The sequence below is a fragment of the Zonotrichia albicollis genome, chromosome 5 (genome assembly GCF_047830755.1).
Source record: "Zonotrichia albicollis isolate bZonAlb1 chromosome 5, bZonAlb1.hap1, whole genome shotgun sequence".
In the NCBI taxonomy this organism is placed as follows: Eukaryota; Metazoa; Chordata; class Aves; order Passeriformes; family Passerellidae; genus Zonotrichia; species Zonotrichia albicollis.
In genome coordinates, this window is record NC_133823.1 from 73,295,525 (window position 1) to 73,307,004 (window position 11,480).

Consider the following 11,480-nt stretch of genomic DNA (forward strand, 5'->3'; position numbering starts at 1 on the left):
GGATTTGACTGGATGCACATGGCCACCAAGTCACAGCTGTATTTTCCTTCTGCTGCTTTCCAGTCTCCTTCCAGTTCTCTTCTTGTTATACTTCAGTTTTCCCATCTATTTTCTTTTCCTTACTCCTTCCAGGTTAAAATTCTGTTTCAATGACAACGAAGCAGTAACACTTTTGGTCTCTGTTTGTAGTCTGGCTCCCTGCATCCCCACCAATACCCACATGAGAAGGCATAAAAGCTAACAACAATGAGGAGGAGGTTTGTGCAAAATCACAGTGGCTCCTGAGTATTTGAATTAGTCTTTGATGTCTGCTGTTATTTCACACTGCTTTGTTCTTGTGATGAGAAAGGGCTAGGAAGGAGGCAGAGAATTTTGCACGATAGGATAAATCAATTCTGGAGCTCCTCTCTCTGAATTGTGCTTCACCTCTCCCTTTGGCTCACTGCCAGTGAAACTGCATAGCAGATCACTAAATAGGAAGAAATGTAATTTTCTAGTATATGTGTAATTGTGTGTCACTGAAAGGTGAGAGTAACATAGTGGTTTTCATAGTTTCATGTAATGCTTGTAATTTTGTAGAAAAATTGAGGACTGAGTTGAAAGGCAGATGATTTGGCAGCATCCTCCTGTTCCTGCCAAGTCTGCGCTGGGAGCTGTGGAGCCTTTCCACAAGTGCTGACACCAGTGCTGGAGCTGGATGGTGATTGATTGGAGGCAGGGATAAGTGCTGTAATCTCCTTTGCTGGCTTTGCTGCCTCTGGAGCTTCCTGAAGGATGTGTTTGACATCCCCTGGATCCGTCTGCAGACGCAGCTCTCCTCAGTGTGGCTACAGGCAAACTTTGCTGGAACCCCATTCGGTACTATAAGGTGGCTTCTGTCAGAAAGCTTCATGAAAACATAGGTTCCACTGCAATTTCATTTTGGAGCTAAAACCAGGAAAACCAGCAATTTGGCAGCACAATTCAATTTCTTCCTTCTGGGGTTGATGTGGAATTACATCTTGTGTATCTCAACATCAAAGGTACTGTGGTGAAACTCAGCAAAGGCATGGCTGATATTAGTGAAAAGGGGAATATTGCCAACTGTCTTGAGCCAAGTGATGACAAATTATGTGTCCATGTGGTTTTGTGCCTCTTGTGTGTGGGAACTACAGTGCCATTGAAGGCATATTAATTGCTTATATCGTTATCCACTAACATGAGCTCATGATTATGTAGCAACTGATCAGAGATTTTTACCTCATTTCCCACTGTCTGATTTAATGGTCTGTAATTTCCTTGTCTCTGATTGCGATGTGTTACTGGGTTATTTAATCAAATCCTTTAGCTCAGTTATATGTATGTGAGATGCTGTGTGCAGAACTGGTAATTTCCTCACTGCACGAGGTCTGCTTGTTCTGGATCTCTTTTGACAGCCTTCTGTAGGACTGCACCATTATTTCTGACTCAGCCATCCCACCACTTGGCTGGTGCTGGCAATGCCTTGCAGTGTCCACACAGTCTGCCCCATGTTGTTTAAACCAATGATGATGGGGGCGTTGCTGCTCTTCATTAAAAGTCTTTGTTCTTTCCACAATCCTTGTGAAAATAAGGCAGTTCATATTTGAAATGCTCTTAGCCACAGTGCTAACAGTCAAGAGCTGCTCACAAAAAGCCTTGGTAGACCTTTACATCCACTTTTTTTCACCACCACATTTTTCTTTGCTGGTTTCTTTTTGGTCCTTTTCATCAGAATGCTTTAGGTGTGCACTAAGGAGAAGGTTAACACCACAGTGTCAGTTTTGAGCACAGCGTTGGAAAGGTAATTTCTCTGTGTGCTCCCCAGCCTTTTCTTTTCAAGAAGAATGTGATCGCACTCTGCACTTTCAGTTTTAACATTCCAGGCATGTTTTTGTTAATGGTCAAATTCATGTGTGGGAGTTGCTGTTGTACAACTGTTGCTTGCAAACAGAGCTACTACAGCCAGACTGGCTGTAAAACAGTAATCAGCTTCCTGGAGTTTGAAGTCTAGAGTTGGGCTTGGTTTGTTTTGCTTTTTAAACACCAGATCCTCCAGTGAAGGACAGATAATTAGAGTGTGATAGGGAAGTGGATTGATCTTGACATGTGTTTAATTTCCTTGTGGATACAGGAGTGCACTGAAGGCAAATCAGTGTAAAGCAACAACATAACATCATGTCTTTTGGTCGTAGAAAGGAGCAGAGATGGCAGCTGGGGGGTGGCAGAATCCCTGGCAGCTGTCGCCTTCCACTTTGCCTTCCCCTGTAAGATTGGGTTTGTGTCTCTCCCCAGCTCGTAAGCAGGAGATTATCAAGGTGACCGAGCAGTTGATTGAAGCCATCAACAACGGGGACTTCGAAGCCTACACGTAAGCTCCTCCTTTGGAGGGGGTGAGGACAGCTGGGGTATTTGACCCTGGCTGTGTAAGTATGCACATTTCTGTGTGAGTGCCTGTGCTTGGAGTTGGGTACTGTTGAAATGCCTTCCTAGATGCCCCCATGAAACACAAGGTATGTGCATGGCTGCTTTTCCCTGGCTTCATACATCACCAGTTTCAGAAGAGCTGCTAGTATAACTCCAGGGTAGTTAGAAGAAAATATTTAAATCTGGCTTACATCATGATGTGAGGTGTAAAGAATATCCCTTACATTGCACAGCCACGGTTTTCATTGTCACAAGTAAAAATTCCTACTTGTAATAACATTGACTTGTGGGTCTTTTTTTGGTCAAAACATGATTTATGTGAAATGTGGTCCACTCCAAGTAAGCTGACAAATTTACTAATTGAGCTGAAACCAGAACTGCATGCCTGCTCCTGATGTTCTGTTCTTTTCCAGTGTGATGGCATGAGTAGGTGAAATGTTTGATAGGCATGAAAGAAACAGTTAAAAATTATCTCTCCAAAGCAGTGATCCCTAACCACGTGTGCTCATTGCAGAACTTCCTCTTTTCCATAGAAAAATCTGTGATCCTGGCCTTACATCTTTTGAACCTGAAGCTTTGGGTAATCTGGTAGAAGGGATGGACTTCCACCGGTTTTACTTCGAAAATGGTAAATATTCCATTTTCATCTCCGAATCTTCATCTGTTCCTTGTGACTGTGTGTCTCTCATCTAATGAGCTTTTTGGTCTGGGAGTTAGTTAATTGGCTTGGGCAGGGGAAGGGAGTATTATTTTTTTCAGAGTTCTGCTATAGGTGTTTTTCAGTCTGCCTCTGCTCCGCTCATTCACACATCACAGGGCACCTCAGAGGGCAGAGGAGAATTTCAGGTATTTGGAACTAAAAAGTCAAAATTAAGAATAAGTTAAGAGTTGAATTATTCTAACTGAAAATATTGGGTACAAATGTCATTAGATGCAATAGGGAAACTGAAATGTTGGGAAACTCCAGGTGGTGCCCTCCACTTTATATAATCCATATATGTGCATGTGTGATGGTGTTTGCAGGGGTCTGAGGATGAGGGAAGAGACAAGAGTATTGACTCCACGTTTCAGAAGGCTTGATTTATTATTTTATGATATATATTTTATTAAAACTATACTAAAAGAATAAAAGAAAGGATTTCATTAGAAGGCTGGCTAAGAATAGAAAAGGAATGATAACAAATGCTTGTGACTGACCAAGTCAGTCTGATCAGCTGGCTGTGATTGGCCATTTATTAGAAACAACCACATGGGCCAATGCCAGATGCACCTGTTGCATCCCACAGCAGCAGATAACCATTGTTTGCATTTTGTTCCTGAGACCTCTCAGCTTCTCAGGAGAAAAAATCCTAAGGAAAGGATTTTTCATAAAATGTGTCTGTGACATGCATGGATTAAACACATTTGCTCATTAAGTAGTGTATAATAAGCGACTGTGCTCATTCTAAAAAATATTTTAGTTGTAGGCTTGATTATCATAAAACCCTGGCTATGATTGTGTATCTGCTAAGCCTGAGATGTTTGCGTGTAAAACAGGTTGGCATGAGTTCTTTTGGCTTACCCAGAGCAAATGTGGTTTCTCCTGTGCGTACGTGTGTGTGTGTGTGTGTGTGTGGTAGCTCTGTCCAAAAGCAACAAGCCGATCCACACGATCATCCTGAACCCGCACGTGCACCTGGTGGGCGAGGACGCGGCGTGCATCGCCTACATCCGCCTGACGCAGTACATGGACGGCAGCGGCATGCCCAAGACCATGCAGTCCGAGGAGACGCGCGTCTGGCACCGGCGCGACGGCAAGTGGCAGAACGTGCACTTCCACCGCTCGGGCTCGCCCACCGTGCCCATCAAGTAAGGCACTGCCCCAGCACCAGCTCGCTCCTCCTAGGCACACCACGTAGGCCAATAGCTGCTTTGGGCCTTAAAAACCGTCTTTTTTTGTGGTTGTTCATTATGTGGTATACCCACTGCTGTGTGTAGTGTTGGTGACAAGATTTCTAAAATAATGCGCTTTTTTGGTTGTTGTTTTCTACTCTGATGCTCACCGATCCAACTTGGTCCTTGATCTGACAGCTTGAAGATCAGGAAAGTGTTTTAAGCTAGGGAAAGCTTGACAGAAGTCACACAAAACAGGATTAGAAAACCTAGAATACCATTGCTGGAAAACCTGGGAAAACAGAAAGCAGTAGGATATATGGAGCTGTCAGAACCAGAAAGTTTCAAGTAAAATGCATCACTATTAGGAAAAACTAAAGTTTGACTAATATTTAGAGTGATTTCCAGCCACCTCTACTTTCCCAGGCCTAGGTATGTTCACTGCAAGTTGGATTTTAGCCAGTTTACACATTTACCTTGTAAATTGAGCCAACTCAGTCCCTCTCACGTTCTTATCTCTTTCCCCACACTCTCTCTGCCTAACTGCTGAGTATTCCTTGGTGGGCAGTTCTGACATCCCCATGGGACAGCCTCTCATCTCTCCCACCAGCATTTCTCTCTGCTGTTCATCCAGGCCCTGCCACACCCTCAGAGTCAGGCAGGGACCAAGCTCTCTGAGCCACATTGTCACCAGGGTTAATGACAGCACACTCGGGGTTGCAATAACAAAATAAAGAGTCACAGCTTGCTCAGGAGGTTCTGCTCAGGCCATTGGCTTCTCTGCTTCTTCAGCAGCCTCTGCAAATGAGCCCAAACCTCAATGACTGGTGGTTTCCCAAATAGGCAGCCTGGTCCAGGCCTGGCTTTGCTCAGCTGTGAGTCCTCTGTGTAGGATACAATTCCATTTGCGTCAGGTGTCTTAATGTGGAGAGTGGCTGAATTTCCTGGCATGGATGGTGATGGCTTAGATTTCATCTTTTGAACCATCATGTCTCATATTTTACTCCTTGCAACACTGTTCTCCTATATGAAATAATACTTGATGAAGTAAGAAATAAGGTAGAATGAAGTGTTTAACTTCCATGGTGATGATTTTGTATTATTTTTTTATTTAGGAAAAAAGAAATTTTATTACTTAGTGATAACTTTTTATTTCAAAATATGAAGCCAATGGGAACAGGAACCAAATGTTTGTTTCTACATTCCAGCTGCACTGCCAGTGTTTCAACAGATAGTATTTAAAGAGCAGTTACTCTTCCTTGAAATGCAGTTTTAGGTAAATCTTTGAGGTCTTCAAAGGAGTTTGTCAAGGGATCTGAGCTAGGTGTGTGTAGAACCAGAAAGCCCAAGTGAAGCAGGTTCACCTGGCACACTGCACCCTTGAACAGTCAGTTTTTACAGGACAGTGACATGAAATGGACTAGAGAATCATTTAATCTTTTCCCCTGATTTTTTCCCACCTTTGTCTTTTTTGGGAGGTACTGTAGGATGTCCTTTGCATCTGCTTGTGCTCCCTAATAAAGATCTGGATTTCTGTGACTGCCGAGGGTGGAAGGAGAAGAAAAATCCCCATGGAGTAATTTTGTTGCAGTCGCAGAGTGGTTTCTGTAGCGGTGAATCTTTTGAGCCAATGGGTCAGACAGACGAGATTGCAGGATTGCAAGGGGTGTCCAAGCTTAAGGGGTCACAGAGGAGCCTTAGAGCCAGACTGAGGCTTAAGGAGAGATTCCCTGAGTGAGCAGCATAGCCCTACCTATGTAGCATTGGCAACAATGCCACATAAATCCCACAACCAGCTCTCATCTTGAATTCAGGGGAGGCTTTTGGACTTGCTCCTACCACTGTTCCAAAATAGCTTGGTCTGATGGTTCGGAGCCTTGCTTTCCATGTAAAATTTGGTCATCTTCAGGGTATCCTTGGTTCTCCTCTGCCATGGTTGTTCTCCTGCGCTGGTTAGGTGTGCAGACATGAACTGGTTTGTAGGAAGGCTGATCAGATCATTGCTTCTCCTTCTGTAGGGTAAACAGCCAGCCCTACCTCAGATGGCTTTGTCTGATAGGATCTCCATTTTCCTGTTACTTTATCTCCTTCCTTTTTTTGTTGGAGGTTTGCCTTTCCATTAGCTTGGCTTCTTCTGAAATGCTCTGTCCAGTTGTAGTCAGGGCTTTATTTAATTCCCCAATATCTTCTCCTTGCTCTGTTCTTGCATGATTTTTGGACTTTTGTCATCTGCAGCGCATCTCAGACAGCCACCTATTTACCCTCAACTCTCATTTCCAGCCAGTGAGTACACAGAAATTTCTACAGAGCTTTGCACTTCCTATTATTCCATGTAATATTTTTGGATTACCCAGCCCTCAAGGTTATTTGGTTCTCCTTGCACAATGCTCCTGTTTTCTTTTCTTTTTATAGTGCCTTCCACCTAAGTGTCAGTATGCTATATGAGATCAGTCCTTGTGCTCAGCACTAGGGAGTCTGCTCTAGGCTGATAATGCCCCTTTCAGCACAAACATTGCCATTCTTTCTTTATTCCCCATCTTCTAAAGTCTGACTGGGAGATGCCCATGTAGCACCTAGCTAGACCCATCTTCTTCTAGAACTCATCCTGAACATTTTTACACTGTCTCATATTTCACCTTTGCTTTTCCCAGTCAGAGCAGCAATAACTCCATTCTGGAAAACTAAAGGAACTTAATTAACTTATTGTTCTAGTTCCTTTATTTAAAATTTATACAGTCTTCAGCTACTTATTTAATTATTACCAACACACAGTAGTTAATAATGGCAGTTCCATAATAAAAAAGTATTTTACACATCGTGTCTGAAGATGAATTTCAAATCTAATAAAGTTGCAAAAACAGTTATAGCTGCGATCTGCTAGACACAGTATCCCAGATGGTGTTAAACCAGTTGCTGCAAGCACAGTAGCTTCCTTGTTTTCAGGAAGGAGTGTGCATAAGTCTAAGGATAGAACTGAGCTCTTTGGTAGCTATAGGTGCAGGGAAAGGTTACCTTGTGGCAGAGAACTCACTTGAAAAAGGATATGAGCACAAGTATGTGTTTAGTTTATAAATAAATTTTATTCATGGTTTTGCTGTGAGTGAGATGGGGCAGACTTGGGTTTCTGTCTGGTCCATGGTTTCTCTGTGAGTGATAGGAGTGACGGTAGGAAGTTGTTCTGTGTATCCCTGTTCTTGGGGACCTGTGCTAATGTGTTTAATGAGCTGTCTGCTTCTCCTCAGAGACTGCACCTGCCCAATATGGGCACTCAAAGGGCTGCTGGGCTAAAAGTGACTCCCTAACCTAACTTCAGCCTCCGTGAGGCTTATGTTCCCTCCCTGATCACTGCTCACACCTTCTTGTACTTTGATAAGCGCAGTGCCAGAGAGCAGGAATGCAGAGTAAAGAGTTTGTTCTGTGTTTGTGCAGTGCCTAGCGCAGAGGGATCCCAGCACGGCTCCAGCCCCTAGATGCTACGGTAATACAAATCATGCTGCAACCTCAGTTAGCTCCATACTTGCTTCCAGCTCCTTTCCCTTCCTTCTCTCTCTGCATTTGGCCCTGGCATATCTTGCATGTGAATGACACCTCATTCTTCCTTGGCACGTGGTCCAGTCTTTGTACAAGAGCCTCAGTCCATGGCAGTGCCTGCGATGTCCATGCTGAGGAAGTGAAGTTACAGCCAGAGATTGACGGCTGAATTCTACCCTTCCTTCCTTAGGAATCCCTTAAGACACTTTGGCTTCCTGCCTCAGTTTTCTTTTTTATTTTCACAGCCTCTCTGGCATCTTGTAAAGATGGAAAATGTCTGTTAAGTGGTTTGATAAATAAAGGAATGCTTTGCCTGAGTGGAGGTTTTTTCCCTTGTTTTTCCCCCAGTATCATGTTTAGTGATCTCGACAAGATGGTTTTTTTTCAATAGCATTGGCTAACACTTGAGCATGTGTTGTTATCTGGTGGTGATGTTACCTCAGTAATGGAAATCTGTTTGTTTTTTTTTCTCCTTCCTCCTAGCTAAAAATATCAGCGGTGCCGCTCTTGCATTTTCTGTACCCAACGCACCTGGTTGATTACCATCTTGGCCATCCCGTTCTCTTCATGCATGTTTCTGAGTGCATGAAGTTGTGAAGGTTCTTCATGTAACACATTTGTGATGCACCACGTTGCTGTATATTCCATCTGTACACTGTTAACATTTCAATGAAGGTGATGTTCCATGCAAATAGAGAATAACAAGGCGTAAAAGACAAAAAAGAGATATTGGATGGACAGCAGTAGACACACAATACATTTGTCACTTGCTCCATTTATGCCAAGACATAAATTTTGACAGACAACTTTAAAATCTAAGGTGTTTATTAAAAAAAAAGGAAAAAAAAGAAAAAGTATATTTTACCGTCTTTTTTTAAGAACTGGTTTTTGACTCCTCCTTTTCTCCTGAGTCCCAGGATTTTGCTTTGGTTCTGGCAGGAATGGTTAGGATTTCCGCTGGCAGCTCCATTACTGTAAAACAGATTTTTATCCTAGATGGACAAAATCACTGATAAATGGGGAAGTGTTAATATCTTGGCTTTGGACCAGCTGCAGCCTTTATAGTTTATTAGTCTTTGTAAACTGGAAAAATCTCTTCATTTGCTGGCCTGGCCACTCCAGAATTAACTGTCAGTGTTCTGGTGAGTCAGCAACTTCCGTTTTTCTTTTGAGTCCTTTTCGCTTTCTTATTTTGCTTAACTGAATGGTTCTGTTGGATAATTAAGCAAAATTAAAAATTGTAAGGAACTAACTGATAATTGAGAGACAGTTTTTGAGGATTAAAATGGAAGGAAAGAGAAAGATTTTTATCGCTTTTAGGATGTACTGTAAATTTTTTAAGGAGGCTTTAAAAATTATAATATGTGGGTTAATGTATAGACCAGTTGTGTGGATAATATACTCAAGAAATATTAGGCCTTAAAGCTAAGTATGAAGAGTTTACTTACATTACACTGCTGCTTTTGCTTCTCTGGAAATGAATTACGGAGACATGGGTTTTCCGTGGAGCCCTCACACTGTACCGCAGGTTTGTGTCCCCCTCTGCCCTCAGTCCGCCCGTGGTTTCTCCAGCCGCCCTGGCCGCGCTCCGTGTGGGGGCCGGCGATCCCGCCAGGCTCGGCCCGGCTCCAGGCCGAGCGAGGGTGGGACGCCGTGCTGGCAGCACAGAATGCAACCTTTGCAACAGGGACTGGTTCTCCTTCCCTCACGTTGCTGTAAAAACACACCCTGGCAAGAATTCCGGTTTCTTCCCTTCCAGTGTTGCAGGAAAGGCCAGGCTGGGCTGCTCCTGTTCTCCCCGTGGTTCTGCTGGCAGCAGGCTCCTGCTCCCGCAGCGCTGTACAGTGCATGGTGTCTGAGTCAGTGTCCTTTTTAGCCGTCCAAAATTTACAACTCGGCAGCCAGAACTTTTTAAAATGGGAAAGCTTCCTAATTTGTATCATTTCACCTTTCTGTGTTGATTACTAATCAGAAGCAGTTCTTAAACATGTTGATGTTGTTACTAGTGGATGTATGGTAGATGGACTTAAGCTTCTCTGATAATTACTACATGATTTTAAACAATATATATTTAAAGTAAGCATCTACAATAAATGTGTTGAGCCATATTAACCTGCCAATGGGATCTGTGAAAAAAGTAATGGCCTCATTTTTTTCTCATTAATTTCTTTTTTTTCTTTTTCTTTTTCTTCTTTTTTTTTTTTTTTTTTTTTTTTTTTTGTGAAGCGGCTATAAGTGGCATAACTGTATTTAAAATTAACCAATTAGGTGTAGGGTGTTTTTTTTATACTTCTAACATAGCATGTGGTGTTGATGTATTACTGTAGACCAAGTTTGTCTTCCACACCAAGACGTGAGGAACTTGTGATTTGTTCTCTCCACCACAACTGAATTATACACTTCTGTCATTTTGGAACACTGCAGTTTACCATGGGACACAGTGTACATATTTCTTGCCATAATGGTAAATGATTGATATATTTAAGAATTAATAAATTTGTGATTTCTGCTGACATTGTGCTTGTCTTTTAATTTCCCAATTAGTTGTGATCTTTGCAGTGGAAAATATGTAGTGTCTGTTTGAATTAAGACGCCAGAGGCATGGACGCACTTTCTTAGGAGATGAATTTTTGGTTTGAAAATAGAAGCGTTTGCTGTTGTGGTTTTTCCTTTGGTTGGTTCCTAAGTGCCTTTCCTGGGGCTGACGGCACGCTGCTCATGCTCTGCTTTGTTGGTGGACTGTGCACATACCTTGTGCTCGTAGGGCCATATTTAGAAATGTTTTAGGTAGTTCCAACACTTCTGTTGCTGCCTTGCTGTATTTCATATATATGCTCAGCCTGTAACACAAGACTTTATAAGATAAGTTATTGTATGCTATATAATGCCATAAATATATGTAGGAATATAAAAAGATACATGTAGAAATATAAAATACACTTATGTCTATAAATAATTAGGATTTAAAATAACGCACCAGTTTAAAAGCTTACATATATATCTGTAGTGACTTCAGGCTGTTTTAAACCATGCTGAGCCACAACTGAGGACAGTCTTTTATACCAGCAGAAAAAAGAAGGACGAAGGAGAGGAAACAACTTGCAGCTTTCCTGGGTCAGGGAGTGCAGAGCTGGAGCGGGGCCAAGGCAGCGTAGCTGGAGCAGCGCGTTGGCGTGGCAGGTAGCCAGGGCCTGGCCTGGGTTGGTCACAATTGCAGTGCTGCTTCTTCTTGGGTGGCATTTTGTAAACAAAAAAGGTAGTCAGGAGAGTGCTCAGGGGATTGGAATTTTTCACTAAACCCCAGAAGGAGCAAAAGCAGTTTAATTTAATGGGAGGTCTCATATTTTGTCATATCACTTTTACTTACTTTTTTTGCTCATTTTTTTCCAGTGAATGCTATGCCAGAAATCAGTTTGATTTCCATTTTAACCATGCTCCTGCATAAAGCTGTTTGACAGCAGTGGAATTGCTACTGATTTCAGGTATGCAGAGAAGAGAGATCAGTGGATACAACCAAATGTTCAGCAGGGGGCTGGAAGAACACATTTCTTCCATATCAGGTTGAACATTTGGGAGAGCACCAGGGTTTGGGGGCTGGTTGGGGGTTTTTTAATGGTTGTTCTTTTACAGCACAAATATTTTAATCTGCTGCC

At 42.6% G+C, this 11,480-nt stretch overlaps 1 protein-coding gene across 19 annotated transcripts in view; it reads left to right on the top strand.

Moving 5' to 3' along the window:
• Window positions 1-10,340, top strand: part of CAMK2D (calcium/calmodulin dependent protein kinase II delta) — a 120,694-nt gene extending 110,354 nt beyond the window's left edge. For 16 of the 19 annotated variants that reach the window (XM_074542081.1, XM_074542080.1, XM_074542082.1 and 13 more), the window contains 5 exons: window positions 2,293-2,368; window positions 2,958-3,052; window positions 4,044-4,272; window positions 7,726-7,774; window positions 8,311-10,340. In XM_074542081.1, coding sequence (XP_074398182.1) covers window positions 2,293-2,368; window positions 2,958-3,052; window positions 4,044-4,272; window positions 7,726-7,732 — 407 coding nt within the window. In that variant the 3' untranslated portion in view covers window positions 7,733-7,774; window positions 8,311-10,340. Of the gene's footprint in view, window positions 1-2,292; window positions 2,369-2,957; window positions 3,053-4,043; window positions 4,277-7,725; window positions 7,775-8,310 lie in introns of those variants that run through there. The other 3 variants (XM_074542089.1, XM_074542087.1, XM_026797884.2) reach the window with 2 other exon arrangements.
• Window positions 10,341-11,480: the final 1,140 nt, after the last annotated feature.